Source organism: Eumetopias jubatus, unplaced genomic scaffold (assembly GCF_037043125.1).
Source record: "Eumetopias jubatus isolate StellerSeaLion01/CBP00866 unplaced genomic scaffold, mEumJub1_p1.0 scaffold_10, whole genome shotgun sequence".
Classification (NCBI taxonomy): domain Eukaryota; kingdom Metazoa; phylum Chordata; class Mammalia; order Carnivora; family Otariidae; genus Eumetopias; species Eumetopias jubatus.
In genome coordinates, this window is record NW_028274816.1 from 7,074,680 (window position 1) to 7,092,882 (window position 18,203).

At 42.3% G+C, this 18,203-nt stretch overlaps 1 protein-coding gene across 2 annotated transcripts in view; it reads left to right on the forward strand.

Annotated features, from left to right (window-relative positions):
• TENT4B (terminal nucleotidyltransferase 4B) overlaps positions 1-18,203 on the forward strand; it is a 70,272-nt gene that overhangs the window by 48,284 nt on the left and 3,785 nt on the right. Inside the window, exons 2-11 of one of the 2 annotated variants that reach the window (XM_028094536.2) lie at positions 3,935-4,058; positions 6,758-6,804; positions 8,295-8,415; positions 10,365-10,472; positions 12,765-12,893; positions 13,625-13,838; positions 15,205-15,331; positions 15,434-15,537; positions 15,782-15,828; positions 17,623-17,787. In XM_028094536.2, the coding sequence (XP_027950337.1) occupies positions 3,935-4,058; positions 6,758-6,804; positions 8,295-8,415; positions 10,365-10,472; positions 12,765-12,893; positions 13,625-13,838; positions 15,205-15,331; positions 15,434-15,537; positions 15,782-15,828; positions 17,623-17,787 (1,186 nt within the window). Of the gene's footprint in view, positions 1-3,934; positions 4,059-6,757; positions 6,805-8,294; positions 8,416-10,364; positions 10,473-12,764; positions 12,894-13,624; positions 13,839-15,204; positions 15,332-15,433; positions 15,538-15,640; positions 15,829-17,622; positions 17,788-18,203 lie in introns of both variants that reach the window. The other variant, XM_028094535.2, reaches the window with a different exon arrangement.

The window sequence follows — 18,203 nt, forward strand, 5'->3', positions numbered from 1 at the left end:
AGAGATAGAGCTACCTCAAGATGACTTAAAAATCTGTACTGGAAGTTTTTTCCCTCAGCGTACTAAGATTTCTCGATTCCTGAAGGGTTTTACGCATAGCTAGTTGCAGGTAGGCGAGAGAGGCAGTGATGTTTGTGTTCCTCCCGCGTGGGGAGGAGATGGCCCCGGCGACCTGAGGTGGGTTCTCGTGTTCTTACTGTTGGAGTGTATTGAGTTTCAGTAACCCTCCTTCCCCCCACACCCTCCCCCCCCCCCCCCCCCCCCCCCCCCCCCGCTTCCAGTGTCACACATGCAAATCAATAAAAGAATTAGAATAACCTGTGGAACCAGTTTTTCCTAAATAGGGAGATGGTTCCATGGAATATTAATGTTTAGGGTGGTCTTATTTTAAAAGCTTATCCGGCTTGATGTGCTAATCAGAAACCTAGACCCTAGTGATAAATGGAATTTTAGAATCTTTTCCATTTTTTACCAAGTTCAGAAGTGTCTGTGGGGTACCTCAGTTGGTGAAACAAGCGACTCTTGATCTTGGGATTGTAGGTTTGAGCCCCACATTGGGTATAGAGATTGCTTATAAATCTTTTTCTTATTTTTAAGATTTTATTTATTTATTTTAGAGAGAGAGAACACAGGTGGGGGAGGAGCAGAGGGAGAGCGTGGAGCCGTGCTGAGCACGGAGCCGGACACGGGGCTTGATCCCACGACCCTGACTGAGATCATGACCTGGGCCGAAATCAAGAGTCAGACACTTAACCAACTGAGCCACCAAGGTGCCCCTAAAATCTCAAGAAAAAAAAAAAGTGTCTTATTAGACCTTTGTTTGCCTCATGATCATTTAGTTTCTTTATTTACACTTGCAGTGATGGGGACCTCATTACCCTTCAAGGCAACCCATTCCATTCCCTGCAGCTGTGGTCATTGGAAAGCTCTCCTTCTGGTCATCTGAAGCCTGCCTGTGGTGGAACAGTGTGGAACTTCTATGTTATCCACCACAAAACTACTTTAAATGGAGTATTTCTTTTCATTAGACTGGACAAGGATCACTTTTGACTGATGAACCCTTCTTTCCTTCTAGTGTGTTTAACTAGGCACTCAATAATGTCTAGAGAATAAATTCTCACTCAGTTTCTTGTGATTTGAAGATTAACTGGAAATTGGGCTAAATATTTTTTGCCTGTATTTGAATTAGAAATGGTGTAAATGGGCCTTTGTGGAGTAGATACAGTGACGTTTAGGGGTTTCTCCCGTTGGTTAAAATGGAAGTATTCCCCAGTGGTTTTGGACCACAAATATGCTTTGATCATTCATAGCAAACGATCCAGTTAGTTAAGAAATCTGTTTTCCTTTTAATTTGTGGTCCTCATCCTTCTGAAAGAGCAGCACAAACTGTGGAATTTTTGGACTGATCATTTTAGCTGTTGTCTTCAAGAACCTGAAGGGGATAGCCTTAGGAAAAAACCCTGGAAGCTTTAAGAAAAAAATCAGAAGGTGATGATCCTAAGGTACCCAGCAGTGTACTCAGGAAGACTTGACCCCACTGGGAGGTGTACGGATTTGGGTGCAAAACTCCCTGGAGTTTTAAGATCCAGTTTGGTGGGGGTTTTTTTTTTGTTTGTTTTGTTTTGTTTTTGCAGCGTTGCACAGTACACGAGCCGAACACCGCTCCAAATTATTCCTTACCAAATGGACCAGCTTTTGACATTAAGGGCCTGAAAAGGATCCTGGTTGCTAACCCCCAGCTTGTGCCTGAGGGACACTGAGGCTGGAGAGCACCAGTCCCTTTCTGAAGGAACACAGCTGCCTTCAGGCAGAGCCTGAGTCTAGAACTCAAGTTTTTTGACTCTTAGTCTAAAAATAAAACGTTAGAAGAGGCAGACTGTTGTTGCTTACTTGGCCACGTTTTAAATGTTATAGCCAAGTGGGGGTTGGGAATTAGGCATTTTTTTTTTCCTTCCTCAAGATCAGTTTTTGTTTCCTGGTGCTTCCAGCTTCCTGGGACTCATGTAACTGCTCTAAACCAGGATCCTTCAGGACTGTGTTCCGCGGGGCTGCCCTCCATGCCTGCCCCCAGCCCTGCCGGGTGCCCCTCTCGCTCCCAGGCCCTTGGCAGCCGTTGCTCTTAGCACCCTCCTCCTGGCCTCCTGCTCCACCACTGTTGTCCGAGGAGACCCTGTGAGATCCATCCTCACGCGGCCTCCGGGGTCGCCAGCATTCAGCGGAAGTTTAGCAGATTTCCTCCCATTGCCCCCTCACTTTCCCCTCCTAAAGGTGGCTCCTCACAGCTGCACCTGCTACCTTCAGTTTCTTCTGTCCTCCGGTAATAATCGACTGCGTTCAACTCAGTAGCCGGCCTAGTGGGATTTTCCTTTCATCCTGTTCATTGATTCTCCAGCCTCCTTCTTCCCACTGCTGGTCGAGCTCTGCAGGCCCAGCCATTGTGTGTGTGTGTTTGTGTGTGTTTGTGTGTGCACGCGCGCGTGAGCATGTGTGTGTGCAAGTGCGTGTGTGTAGGCGTGTGTGCGTGCGCCCGTTCCTTTCCTGTGCCACCCCCCCCAGGCCTTCGTCCAGCCCTTCTGCAGTTGCAGTAATTTATGGACTGCTCTCTCTGCATCCAGTCTTGTCTCTTGGCCAGTCCATTGTCGACACAGTTGCCAGACGAATCTTCTTCAGATGCTGCATTTTTGAAGTCAGTCTTTCCCTGTTCCCTCTCAGAAACATGGAAGTAGCTCCTTGTTCCCCTAGGAAAGTCCAAACTTCTTAGCTCCTCATTCGGAGCCAGCTGTGGCCAGGGGCCCACGTTCCTCGGTGGCTTCTCCTGCACCTCCATCATTCGCAGCCCGTGGAGTTTGCTTAGTGCTTCCCCGGGCAGCCTCCTTCCTCCTGGGCTCTGAAATCTTTAGCTCCTTCATGGAGCCTTGTCTGCTGGCCATTCTTTTCAGGTCTCTGCTGACGGTCCCTGGCTCACTTGTTCATCTGACGCTTGATTCACTAAGCAAACATCACAAAAGACATGCTGTTTTGTTTTTTTTTTTAAGATTTTTATTTATTTGACAGAGAGACACAGTGAGAAAGGGAACACAGCAGGAGGAATGGGAGAGGGAGAAGCAGGCTTCCCGCCGAGCAGGGAGCCCGATGTGGGGCTCGATCCCAGGACCCTGAGATCATGACCTGAGCCCAAGTCAGATGCTTAACGACTGAGCCACCCAGGCGCCCCAAAAGACATGCTGTTTTGCTCCTGTGAGGAATAGATCATAGAGGGGTGAGAGGGTCAGCGCTCTATGGCCAGGAAGCTCACCTGTGGCATCTGGATTCTGTATCTTTCTGTGTTGGTGTCTACCGGATTGAAGTGTAAAGGCAGAGGCCGGGCCTTCCATATTAAAATTTAAAAATAAAAAAAATGTCACCAGCGCATGTCCACGCAGTGAGTGTTCTGCACGGGCACGTTAATCTAGTCCACGGTAGCTGCTATACTCTGTTGCCGTTAAGACTTCTTGGAATTTTGGGGCGCCTGGGTGGCTCAGATGGTTAAGCGTCTGCCTTCAGCTCAGGTCACGATCCCAGGGTCCTGGGATCAAGCCCCGCATCGGGCTCCCTGCTCTGCGGGGAGCCTGCTTCTCCTCTCCCTCTACTGCTCCCCCTGCTTGTGCTCTCTCGCTTTCTATCAAATAAATAAAATCTTTAAAAAAAAAAGACTTCTTGGAATTTCTTATTTAATGTAACTCTTACGGCATTTTTTTTTTTATTAAATTCTGTATATTCCCATCTTAGCCTAGCATCAGTTGTAACATTAAAATTAAGGTAGAAGTCTATGAACATAAAGTCATCAGTAAAGTTATAAGACTTAATTAGATAAGGGTATTTAAGATAGTGATTTCTCATCAGACTGGCGTTGCCTATAATATTAACTTCCCTGCTTTTTTTTTTTTTCCTTCAGTCTGCATGAAGAAATCAGTGATTTTTATGAATACATGTCTCCAAGACCAGAGGAGGAGAAGATGCGGATGGAGGTGGTGAACAGGATCGAGAGTGTGATTAAGGAGCTCTGGCCCAGTGCGGATGTGAGTACCTGTCTGGGTAGCTGGGTGCTGAGGGCGCTGTCCCTGTGCACAGGCTGGAGAGAGTCTCAGTCCTCATACTCAAGTCTATGTGCGTCTCACCACTTATGGTCCAATTAAATTTTAAAGGCAAATGGTTTCCTCTAGCCTTTAGAATTCGGGGCATCCTAATTTTTGCAGTGAATCGGTTGACTTAGTTAAAACTCTTTCTTTGTAGTGCTGAATAGCAATACTAAAGGTAAACTACATTTAGGAATCATTAGTATACAGAGAAGAAAGATCAGGCCTTCTTGTAGTAGTGTGTTACTGGATCTGATGTAGGAAAATCCCACTACTGTTTTGTTCCAACCTGCTGGTACAAATGTTAATTGTTTATAGCCAAATGAAAATGTCAAGTAGAAGTTTCTTTTTTTCTCTTTAAATTTTTTATTGTTATGTTAATCACCGTATATTATATCATTAGTTTGTGATGTAGTGTTCCATGATTCATTGTTTGTGTATAACACCCAGTGCTCCATGCAGAACGTGCCTTCTTTAATACCCATCACCAGGCTAACCCATCCCCCCACCCCCCTCCCCTCTAGAACCCTCAGTTTGTTTTTCAGAGTCCATCATCTCTCATGGTTCGTCTCCCCCTCCGATTTCCCCCCCTTCATTCTTCCCCTCCGGCTATCTTCTTCTTTTTTTTTTTTTCTTAACATATATTGCATTATTGGTTTCAGAAGTACAGATCTGTGATTCAACAGTCTTGTACAATTCACAGCACTCACCATAGCACATACCCTCCCCAATGTCTATCACCCAGCCACCCCATCCCTCCCACCCCCCACCACTCCAGCAAACCTCAGTTTGTTTCCTGAGATTAAGAATTCCTCATATCAGTGAGGTCATATGATACATATCTTTCTCTGATTGACTTCTTTCACTCAGCATAACACCCTCCAGTTCTATCCACGTCATTGCAAATGGCAAGATCTCATTCCTTTTGATGGCTGCATAATATTCCATTGTGTATATATACCACAGCTTCTTTATCCATTCATCTGTCGATGGACATCTTGGCTCTTTCTACAGTTTGGCTATTGTGGACATTGCTGCTATAAACATCGGGGTGCACGTACCCGTTCGGATCCCTACATTTGTATCTTTGGGATAAATACCCAGTAGTGCAATTCCTGGGTCGTATGGTAGCTCTCAAGTAGAAGTTTCTTATGTCATTAGAAGTTCATTTTCTTAGGCGAATGCAGGCATAAGTCTGTTTTCCTTTCTTGATACTGCTGTTTCCTTCTTTCTGGCCCTTCCTTGTCTCCCTCTGCAGACCCACCCAGTGAACAGAACCCAAGATTTCCTCTTTGCTGCTTATTTGTGATTCTTGTTGTTGAAACTAAGTGAATACTTTTTTAGGGCTTTTTTTTTTTTTTGAGGGTCTGTTACACAATTTTGTGCTTTCAAAGAAGTTAGAATCCATTACTCTGTGTTACATGGCTTTTCTTTAGACTTTGTCATGGGATGGTGATGGGGGTCCTAGGGAAGTTTCTTTTGTCCAGTTGGCAAAACAGAAGATCTTTGAATAAAATACTGTAGGTGAAGGGAAGGGGTTGATGGTGGGGGGGGTCAATTTTATTTTATTGAGCAGCTACTGTGTGGTCACATGGATTCTCCCATGTGCTCCAAGTCTGTGTCTCTCAGCGGCGGGTGAGTTTGCCACCCAGGGGTCCCTTGGCAGTGTTGGAGACATTTTGATTATCATTGACTGGTAAGGTGCTCTGGGCATATAGTGGGTAGAGGCCAAGGATGTTCCTAAACATTGTACAATGCACAGGACAGCCCCTCACAGACAGCTGTCTGCCCTGAACGTCAGCCGTGCTGAGGTTGAGAAACCGTGATTTAAATTAATTCTCCTCCTCTGGAGGTGGGGGGTTTTATCCATCTTTTTGTTCCCAGGGGAGAGACACGTACCTGTGATTCCATTCCCGGGTCCATCTCTCCTCTGGGGCCGAGTGTTCACCCTTTATTGCAATTCCTCGCCCACCCTGAGCCTTCTGCTGTGCTCCCTGGCTGAGATAGGATGTGTCTGGTTTTACGCCTCAGCAAGGCGTTAGGATGACACTGCCTGCTGTTCTCCGTGGAGCTGGCCTGCCGCTGACCCTAACTCATGGGCCCTCGAGAAGATTCTCGCCTAGGGAACCCAAATTATGCCTTTGTTGAACATGTCTCTGCCTTATAAGGGAACACGAGTGACTTGAATATTACTTTTGAAAGTTTTCTATTTCAATCTGGGCATTTGATATTTTAACCTTGTAAGTTTAAAGGATTTTCCTAATGTCTGCGTATGAGAGGTAGCATTCCTGCTTCCGGAAAGCCATGGTGTTATAAAAAAAATGCTCTTAGGGCACCTGGGTGGCTCAGTCGTTGAGCGTCTGCCTTTGGCTCAGGTCATGATCCCAAGGTCCTGGGATCGAGCCCTGCATCGGACTTCCTGCTCTGCGGGAAGCCTGCTTCTCCCTCTCCCACTCCCCTTGCTTGTGTTCCCTCTCTCACTGTGTTTCTGTCAAGTAAATAAATAAAATCTTAAAACAAACAAAAAAATGCTCTTGTAGTACTAAAAAACACCAACAGAGGGTAGCAAAACCCCAACATTTCTCCATAGCATGGTGGCTTTTCATTGGATACTTTAATGTTAATAATTTTTTCTATTTCAGGTCCAGATATTTGGAAGTTTTAAAACTGGCCTGTATTTACCTACTAGGTTAGTACATTTATGAAGCTTTCAGGGGATTGTGCCTTTTTCTGGATTTTGGCTATTGATGGTGGAAGAGTAGAAACAAAAGAGATTTATGAAATGAAAATTCACTTTATCTGTATTTTATTTGAATTACCTTGAGGGTAGGATATCACTTGAGATGATCCTCTCAAACTGACACCTCTGTCACCTGGGATAGATGTGAAAGTGGACTCCGTTAACAATTTCGGCAGTTGACCACCTGCCTGCAGAGAACTGTTCGCCTCCATAACTGAACCCACTAACTCAGCCGTCGATGTCGTATTATACGATGCAGCCTTTTACACTCCGGAATGACAGCCCTGTCATTTCTTATTAAGAACTAAGACTATTAGCAGTTGTTCCAGCATCCGGACCCGGAGCTTCAGGCTCCAGACTCTTCTCTGAGGAAGGCCCCTTACTAATTTCAGTCTCCTTAAATGAGGCCAGTCGTGGCCCATGGCCTGGGGCAGGGTGGGGCCTTTTGGGGGATGATGAGCCTTCCCCAAGGGGTGAAAACCTGTTTTCTATAAACTGAAATTTCACCATGTGTTTGCTTTTGCTTTTATTGTGGTAAGAATACTTCATGTGAGATTTACCCTCCTAACACAGTTTTGGGTGCACAGTACCGTATGATTTTAACTGTAGGCATCCATCATGTTTTTGGATTTGAGCTTGATTTGATCTACTTTACCCAAACTTAAAATGTGTTGATGTGGAGAGATCCTAGCAATTTCTGTTCTGCCCGTTGCTATCGTAGGCCCATAAAAGCCATAAAATATCCAACTTGGCATTCATGAATATTTTTCCTTATTTAGATTCTGAGTTTTAGCAAAACCCTGAGTCACTGTGAAAATTTTAATTGAATTTTCTGAATATGTAGTACATTCCCATAGTTCAGATGGAAAAGGCACACAATAATTACAGTGAAAAGCTTGGACCCCACCTGTGTCCCCTGCTCCTGGAGGAGCCACTGGTACTGGTTTCTCACACATCCTCCCTGGAACATTCTATACATATAAAAGGAAATGGGCGTGTGTCTTCTTCCTTTTTCATCCAAATGGTGGCATCCTACATACACTGTTTGCAACTTACTTTTTACACTTAATTATCTAAATCAGAGTTAATCAGTTAATCTCATCCACATGGGCATGTCTTAAGTTTTTTAGTCCCAGAAACCTTCACAAACAGGAAATGTTCACTGGTGTTCTCTGAGGCTTTACTTCTTTCAAAATCACCCTGTTTCCTGAGGCCTGACTTCTGCGAAATGACTAGGAGGAGATGGTTGTTACAGTCACCAGCCTCCCCTTCCCCTCTAAAAAGCAGCCTCCACCAACACATTTGGTCTTCATTGGGCAGTGTGAGAAATAGGTTTTCACTGCACTAATTTGAAGTCTGGAAGCCTGAACCTAAGTGAAAACAAGTACAGTTTCTTCTTCAAACAACTTGTGTGTGTGTGTTCTGTGTTCTGTGTTCAGTGACATCGATCTCGTGGTATTTGGGAAGTGGGAGAACCTTCCCCTCTGGACCCTGGAAGAAGCCCTTCGGAAACATAAAGTTGCTGATGAGGATTCGGTGAAAGTTCTAGACAAAGCAACTGTAAGTTCTTCTGACATTTCATTGAAAAATCTCTAGTTACTAATGCATGAAACTTAAAAAATTAAAATTTAATTTTGGTGAGCATAGTTGGCTTCTCAATAAATGATTCTTTCCTTTCATTAATGATCACAGTCCTTGTATATAAATTTTGTTTGTGAAACAAATGAACTTGTGGTTATATATTTCTTTAAAAAATTACTCGATCTTATATATAATACCCACTGTAGAGTTTTTAAATATAAAAAAGTATAAATAAAAATATGGCGATCTATTAAACAGCTTATAGTTATACAGATGATGTTGTTCTTCTCTCTTACTGTTTGTCCTTGAAAAATTATATATACAGTTGACTCTTGAACAGCATGGGGGTCCCCTACACGGTTGAAAATCCACATGTGGGGCTCCTGGGTGGCTCAGTTGGTTAAGCGACTGCCTTCGGCTCAGGTCATGATCCTGGAGTCCCGGGATCGAGTCCCGCATCGGGCTCCCTGCTCAGCGAGGAGCCTGCTTCTCCCTCTGACCCTCCCCCCTCTCATGTGCTCTCTTTCTCTCTCATTCTTGCTCTCTCAAATAAATAAATCTTAAAAAAAAAAATCCACATGTGACTTTGGATGCCCCCAAAACTACTAAGAGCTGTCTGCTGACTGAGAGGATTACTGATAACATAAACAGTTGGTTAGCACATATTTTGTGTGTTATATGTATTATATACTACGTTCTTAGAATAAAGCAAGCTAGAGGGAGGAAAATGTTAGGAAAATCGTAAGGACAGTACATTTACGGTATTGTGTAAAATTGTGTAAAAGTTAAGCGCACAGTTGAAACTTGTGTTGTTCAAGGGGCAACTGTGATTGAAATTTTGTTGATCAAGTAACTTGATACTTTATCTAGAAAGGCCATTAAAGAACGTTCATGGATGCTCATTATAGAAATAAATCGAATCTATTTTAGAAGTTTGGAGTTTTTTATGTTAGCTTTCCTTAGGACAAAAACAACTTATACTATTTCTTATAAAAAGCTATTAATTTGGAAACCCAATTCTGCAGATAGAGTTTGCTGGCCTGAGTTTTCTAATACATGGCGCAAATAGAGCCTTTAAAAAAAAAATTTATTTAATCTCTGTACCCAACATGGGGCTCAAAGTCACGACCCTGAGATCAAGAATCACATACTCTCTTGACTGAGCCAGCCAGGTGCCCCAGAGCCTTTTTTTTTTTTTTATATAATTTTTTATTTAAGTTCAGTTTAGTTAACATATACTTTATTATTAGTTTCAAGGGTAGAGTTCAGTGATTCATCAGTTGCATATAGCACCCAGTGCTCATTACATCAAGTGCCCTCCTTAATGCCCATCACCCAATTACCCCATTCCCCTACCCCCCTCCCCTCCATCAACCCTCAGTTTATTTCCTCAAGAGTCTCTTATGGTTTGCCTTTTTTTTTTTTTTAAGAATTTCTAATATCTCATATAAATCATTCAATCATTTTTTAAATTTGAGAATAATTCTCATGTCTTAACTTCTCTTGGTAGGTTGTTTTATGGGCTATTTGCAAAATTGACCAATAATACCAGTGGATTATTGTGTTTCACCTAATCTAGCAGCTTTCTAATTAGGAACAATTTGCTGAAGGCCTGACATTCATAATTCTTGATGTTATACTGAGCTGGAAACTGTTATTCAAAGTACAAAATATTGAGAAAGGTTTTTGTTACGTGATTTCAAAATTCTCAGCCAATAGAAATGATGCAATACAGTGTATGAGGTTAAATGCTAAATATGTAAAGTATCTAACAGGCCGAGGGAAGTGTGGTGTGTAGTTTTCAGGACACTCAGGAGTTCTTCCGTCCTCATGAGGAGGTGGAGACCTCAAGTCTAGTAACTTTTCCATCCCCTGATTATGTTGTTTAAGTGTTTTAATTTTGCCTTTTGCTTTTCTTCTCTTTCTAGGTACCTATTATTAAATTAACAGATTCTTTTACTGAAGTGAAAGTTGATATCAGCTTTAATGTACAGAACGGTGTGAGAGCAGCCGACCTCATCAAAGATTTTACCAAGGTCAGAGAATTCATAGTGTGGATTCAGTGAGACTCGGAGAAATGGACTTTTGTTTGGAGGTTCTGATACGCTTTGCAAAACTGTTTTTATGTGTGTATTGCTGACAAGTACTTCTTTCCTGTGCAGTGGCCCTACTTTTCCTGGACTCTGCTTGTAATAATCAGTAATTTATAATGGGACCTCAAGTCAAGGGTTTGGAAAGCTTTTGAAGAATTTCTCTGCTCTCGATCCTTCCTTTTAGGGGAGATAAGGACTAAGATGCTGAATAATCATTCTTGTCTGCTTTTAACCTCTTAAGAGTGTAGATGAAGAACCTCCTGAGCCCCCCCCCGAGTCACTTGTAAGGTAGTTCCTGCAGGCTTCCGTACTTTGTCTTGAGGTGATTTAATGTCTGTTTTCATTTGTTCGATGTTCTTCCAAGATAGGGAAGAATTTGTCAACATCTACAGAACATTCACATGCTTACACATGTCAGCCTTTTTCTCCTTAAGCTAAAAACTGTTAACTGCTTTGGTTCACCTAGAATATCTTTTCTATCCATTCAGAATACTTTTTTTTAATCAATTCTACAGATTCACCTTTTTCGTTTCTTTGTGAGAAAAAAAAATTTAACTACCTTATCGTGTTGTAAACATTATATTCCTGTATAAATGTGCAGAGTACAGGAAAGCAGAGAAAGAAAAAGATTGTCCATAATCCCACTCTTTTGGAGGTGTTTGGTGTGTGGAAATTTTCTTTTTCCCAGAAAAGAAACCTTTTTTTTAAATTAAGAATAATATGCGTGATAGAAAATTTACCAATATCAGAGGAAAATGAAAAATAAGTCATTTTATACCTTATGCTTAAATCAACTTCATGGGATTTACCATCATCAGGCTTTCTTTTTGGCTTGTTTATCCTCTTGAAATTTTTGTTTTTCCAAGAAATTTTAAAATTTTACGCGAACTCTATTATCTTTTCCTCCCACCCTCCCCCCAGCAACCCTGTTTGTTTCCTATGATTATCCTCTTGAAATTTTTAACAAAAAGAGTAATATGCTATATACACATCATCTCATATTTTTTTGGAGTTTTTCATATCAGCACAAACAGGTTTCCTTCATTCTTTTCATTGACAACACAGTGGTCCTTTGTCAGGCTACCTCATGCTTTGTGTCGTACTCCCCTGGTGATGTTTCCAGGGTTTTTCGCTTTCACAGAAAGTGCTTGAACATCCTTCCATACCTGCATCTTTCTTTACACTTATAAAATTGTTTGTAGGAAGATTCTGGAAGTGGAGTTTCGGGGTCAAAGGGTATATGCAGATCAAATTCTGTTGGAAATTTGCCTGATTGTGCTTTAAAGAGACCCATCTATTTATGTTTTTGACCATAATGTTTAAGAATGATTATTTCTCCAAAGATTTTTTGTTATTTCTCATGCTTGCTTGCTTTGACATGATTTGCAAAAGCATAGACTTTGTTGTTTCTTTTGGAAGCAGTATGTGTGCATTCTAAGTGTCAAGAACAAACTAGAAATCACTAGTAATTCTGTCACTCCTAGATAGTGGCCATTAAGACTTCTTTCTAGATGTTTGGGTCTGCTGTGTTCCCCTCAACATCCTTAGCCCAGCGCCTGGCTTGTGGAGAGCACTTAAGGAGTCCGTGCTTGAGTAAAAGATGGACTCGCTGTCCGTGTTTGCCAGCTAAGGGGTTCTCACCCATCTCTGTAAAGCGTGCAAGGTGGGTCTGTGTGTGGTCACCTGCCCACATGGAAGACAGCAGGCAGGACTGCCCCTGCGCCTGCTCTGGCACTGGGCACAGTCATCTGAAAGACCCTGGTCTGTTTGCTGGAGTGTCCCCTGAGAAAAGCGATTCCTTCAAACCCACTGACTTAGTGCATTAAGCGTTGAGAACTGGTCCTGTACTGTTTCTGTTACCTGTTTACAAGTCAGTAGCATATGGTAATAAATAAATTAATATGGTGAAAAATAAATAAATATTCAATATGGTAATAAACATGGTAATAAATAAATGAGTGTCATCAAATATATATTGCTAGTATTTCTGTCCCATGGTGAGTACTTGGATGCCATTATTTACATCTACCTGTTTTAGATTTTTAGATGTGAGAAGAAAATCCAATTTTAATTACTTACAGCTTACTTTTTTCTAGCTTGCTCTTAAAATAGAAAATTAAGTGTATTGGATATCTCCACTAAAGTTTGTAATGTAAGGACCAGTTTATGCTCCTGATAATGCTTAGCACAATTACTGAAATAGGAATTCACTGAAAATATAATTTTCTTTTTCAGAAATATCCTGTATTACCATACTTGGTTTTAGTATTGAAACAATTCTTATTACAGAGGGACCTTAATGAAGTATTTACAGGTGGAATTGGTTCATACAGTCTCTTTTTAATGGCAGTCAGTTTCCTTCAGGTAAGTTGTTTGATTATACAATGCCTAGTGTACACCAAAATAAAATAAATCAATTCAGAATCATTTTGGGAAAAAATTGAGATCAAGTTCTAATTGGAATGCTTCCCTTAATTACTTATGACTCCTTTAAACTGGGTTGGGTACCTTTTTTATAATTTCACAAATAAGTATTTTTAAAGCCCAGGAAAGAACTTTTTTTCTTTTTAATCCCATATGTTCTAGTAGTTTTGAGAATTTTCACTCAGATTTTAACATGCATAGGTATGGCGTGGTTTTCATAAATTTAAATAGTAGTATAAATGCCAAAACAAGAATATCTTCTAAGCCTCTTGGAAGTTCAGCTGGAATTGAGATCTGCTATCTGGGTAGAATGAGTTTGAAGTCTTAATATTGTCTGAATGTATTTGTGAGGCATGGTGTCGCTCGTGAGGCAGAATGGCTTCACTGATGTGTTGGGCCACGTCAGCCCGTCAGCATCCTGGGGCAGCTGTAAAATTCAGCCTTGAATTTTATAAACAGATTGTCACCCACTAGTTGGGCACCCTTGGGCTTTCGTGTTGTCTATAACGGCAACATAGCTTCTGTGCCTCAGTTTTCCTGTTGGCTGCTGTCCTAACCAAAATTCAAATAGTAGTGTCTTGTCAAAGTTAGGATGGCACTTATTTTCCCCACCTTGACAATTTAGAGAAAATCCAATATAATTTCTTTTTTTTTTTTCTTCCTGATTTTAGTTACATCCCAGGGAAGATGCTTGCATCCCCAATACAAACTATGGTGTTCTCTTAATAGAATTTTTTGAATTATATGGACGACACTTCAATTATTTAAAGACTGGCATCCGGATAAAGGATGGTGGTTCATATGTGGCCAAAGATGAAGTACAGAAAAATATGCTCGATGGCTACAGGCCATCGATGCTTTATATTGAAGATCCTTTACAACCAGGTATTGAAATTAGGTAAATTTGTGGGCATTCAAAGAAAGGACATTGTCAGTATTGTACTTTAAACTCTCTTTAGAGGAGGGGCACCTGGCTGGCTCAGTCATTGGAGCATGTGACTCTTGATGTTGGGGTCGTGAGTTCGAGCCCCACGTTGGGGGTAGAGATTACTTAAATAAATAAATCTTTAAAATAAAATCTCTCTTTAGATGAAAAATGAAATACTAACTTCTGATTGTATTCATTCTTTTTCATAAAAATATCTTGTAAGAAAACATACGAAAACACACACATGCGTGTGTGCATATACACCAGAAAAGCACACCGCATACTCCCAGTGTGTTGGGAGTAGAATCCATTTGACCCTGCGAGGCCAAGGAGTATAGGTACTAGCCATTGGGGGCATTTGTGCACAGTGTGAAGGCCATTTTTCTGCTTTGTTGGGTCCTCATTGCCCCCAGTTCCAGCCTGTTGTCAGTCAGGGCTTTAAGTGAGGTTTCTGAAGTCCTCAGAGGCAGTGAGCATAGTATACCTCAGAAACAATGAGCGAAAGGGCTCAAAGAGACCCGTCTATTTTCCTTTTGGGCCCCTTCTTTCCTCTTTTAATTTTGCATGGTCTCCCTGTGCCTTCTCCAGCTTCACGTTGGCTTGAAAGGGACCAGCAGACCCTTTTCTTGCTTACGTGGGGTTATGTTTGTTTGCTTGTATCCTAGTTTTTCTGGGCAATATTTTTTTCTTGCCATACTTGTAAAGTATTTAGATTCTACATTATCAGACTTCAGTGGAGATGCTTTTAGTCATTTGCTTAACTGTGTTAACTTTGAAAATGGATAAGAAAGGGGAGGTCAGAGGGAGAATAGTTGCCTAGGGGCTCTTTTCTGGCTGATTGTGCCATATTATAAACATAGTTCTGCGTGTTTATTCATTGAGGAAATGTTTATCGGGAGGCTAGTCGACGCAAAGCACACAAAGATTTTCAGCAAGTGGGCCTTGTTCTTCGGGAGCTCATAGTTTCCTGCCAGAGATATTTAGATAGCTAATAGAAACAAAAAATAGGGATGTCTCATTTAGCTTAGTTTCACTCTTAGGAGAGAGCAGGCAGTTAACTCCTTTTGTTTGCATGACTGTATTATGGGATAGTCCCTGTTGGGCCAGAAGCACTTGGGCAATTTATATGCCATAATGTACTTACTGCATGATACACAGGCTCAGAGCCTGGGGAGTTGTGGGGACAACCGCCTGCCCAGATTCTTTGTGCAACTGTAGCAGGAAAGCAATTGCCCTTGCTCTTCTGGAAGAGGGCCCATGAGCATTTAGTTCTTACTAAGCAATGGTCATGCTTACTGTCTTCTATATACATTTCTTTTAAAGGTAACGACGTTGGAAGGAGTTCATATGGGGCCATGCAAGTGAAACAGGCCTTTGATTATGCCTATGTTGTTTTGAGTCACGCTGTATCACCAATAGCCAAGTATTATCCCAACAATGAAACGGAGAGGTAAAGGCTTAACTAAAGTCAGCCCATTGGGTCAGAATTGGTTGTGGCTTCTTATCTCCAAATTAATGAACCCCCCCCTCTTTTTTCTTTAAACACATGCAGCATATTAGGTAGAATAATTAGAGTAACGGACGAAGTTGCCACGTACAGAGATTGGATATCAAAGCAGTGGGGCTTGCAGAATAGGCCGGAGCCTTCATGCAATGGTAAGAGTTTTTCACTGATTGATTGACTGAGTATTAGTGGCTTTTCTGTGTTGTGTGTGTTTAATGGGAAGAAACGTTTTCCAATCTTTTGCCACTCTTTCAGGAAATGGTGTTACCTTGATAGTAGATACTCAGCAGTTAGATAAATGTAATAATAATCTATCTGAAGAAAATGAAGCCCTTGGAAAATGTAGAAGTAAAACCTCGGAATCTCTTAGTAAACACTCTTCAAACTCTTCATCAGGTCCAGTGTCTTCCTCTTCTGCCACACAGTCCAGCTCTAGTGATGTCGTAAGTATGAGGACATGGCTTTTCTGCACCTAGAGACCTAGGAGTTCTGTTGCGGGGGCGGGGTGGTAACTCTGTCTAGACGGCTAAGCCTAACTCCTTTTCTTATTTGTTACTGGAAAATTTTAATAAGTTCACTGATTATACACGTCCCCAACACTGGATTAAAATTTTCAAGCGTACAGCAAAAGTGAAAGAATTTTAGTGAGCGTCCATATATTTTACCATTAGATTCTACCATTAACATGTCACTTGCTTATCCCATAGCTAGCCATTCATTCATCCCTCTGTCTACTAATTCATCTTATTCTTCGATACATTTCAAAGTAAGTTACAGGCACTTCCCCCAAGTACAGCAGTGCGCTCCTCACCAACCACAGTTCAGCATTCGGTTAGTTTTTTCCTTTGATATAAAATGGATTGTACCTCACTAAATCTTAACAACTGTATACACGTGTGTAACCCCACCTATAACAAGATACAGACTATTACCATCAGCCCAGAGAAGTCCTTCATGATGCTTTCCCGTCAGTCCTGAATTCCACCCTGGAGGTAACCGCTGTTAGGATTTTCTGATTCCACAGGTTGGTTTTGCCTGTTCCAGAATTTCACATAAGTGGAATGATGAGAGTGTATACTCTTTTGCGTAAGGCTCCTTCACTCAATACTGTTTTTGAGCTTCTTGATTGAAGTTTCAACAATTGAGATATAATTCACATAAAATGTGCAGTTCAGTGGTTTTCAGTGTGTTCATGCTGCCGTGCAGCCAGCAGCACTAAGTCGGACGTGACCGTCACTCTGGAAAGACACCTGTTAGCAGCCCCTCACAATTCCTCCTTCCCCGAGGCCCCTGGCAGCCCTGCCTCTACTGTGTGACGCTAGCCCTGATTGAATTCTTAGGAGCACTTATACCTACAGTTACTTTTCCTCATCAGGTTGAGTTTACTTAATTGAAATATAAAATGGGCTTACCAATTATTTGAGTTTTGACTTTATTAAGCGTATGAAGGAAAGAGTAATCTAAATACGGAAGGGACGTAATTTTATGTTGTTGTTGCTGACCGTGTATCATGGTGGAGTCACGAAGCCTCCTATGGCACGATCTACCATGTGGAGGACGCAGCCGAGCTGCATGTCGCAGACACAGTGGGGCGGGAACAGAGCCGGCCTCAGGAGGGAGCCTTAGGGACAAGGAGTGTGGGCCTCTGAGCCGCTGGGTAGAGTGTGCAGGTGAAGGGTAGCTCTGAGGGGAGAAGTGGCCCAGCCCTGGCCCAGGCAGCCTAGAAACAGCTGGGGTGCAGCCCACTGTCTCCAGGAAGCCCTTCACTACGTGGGGTGTTTGGTTGGAGGCCTCACTGATTGGTCATCGCAGACTTGCAGAAATTGAGCCTTTTGAATCAATCATTTTGGTTTTGGTTGAGTCAGGGACCTAGGGCCTTGTCTTGGCCACGTTCTTTCCACGGTACCAGGGTTCATTTCCTGTAAATAGACGTACAGATAAACCTGGACCTCTGTGAGCCCCTTCAAGGCCGATTAACAAGGTCAGGCGTGGGCAATGGCTTTAGCAACAAACAGAGACCCTCTGATAAAATAAGCCACTTGGAATGTTTGGAGGGAAATTTATGAAAGAAGGAAAGCTTAAGCAGTTAATTTTATAAATTCCTTGGGGTGCTTCCTTCAACTCCCAGATGTTTAAATTTAGTCCGGAGAGTACTTAGCTGAAGTTGTTTAGCCTCCTTAATACTGAATTTCTAAATTATTAATATGCCACATTATAACTCATATGACTTGTGTTAGGATTCCGACGCGACACCATGCAAAACCCCGAAACAGCTGCTCTGCCGTCCATCCGCCGGGAACCGAGTAGGGTCGCAAGATGTGTCCTTAGAGTCCTCTCAGGCAGTTGGGAAAATGCAGAGCACCCAAACCACTAACACCTCCAACAGCACCAACAAATCTCAGGTGTGTGGAATGTGTTTTTTTGATGGTTAGTATTCGATACAACATACTTGGAATTTCGTACACGTGAATATATACACGTGTATCCATCCATCCATCCATCCATCCATCCATCCACCCATCCACCCATCCACCCATCCACCCACCCATCCACCCATCCACCCATCCACCCATCCATCCATCCATCCATCCATCCATCCTTCTATCCATCCATCCATCCACATCCATCCATCCATCCATCGGTCCATCTATCCATCCATCGGTCCATCGATCCATCCATCCGTCCATCCATCCATCCATCCGTCCATCCATCCATCCATCCGTCCATCCAACCATCCATCCGTCCATCCATCCATCCATCCGTCCACCCATCCATCCATCCGTCCATCCACCCATCCATCCGTCCATCCACCCATCCA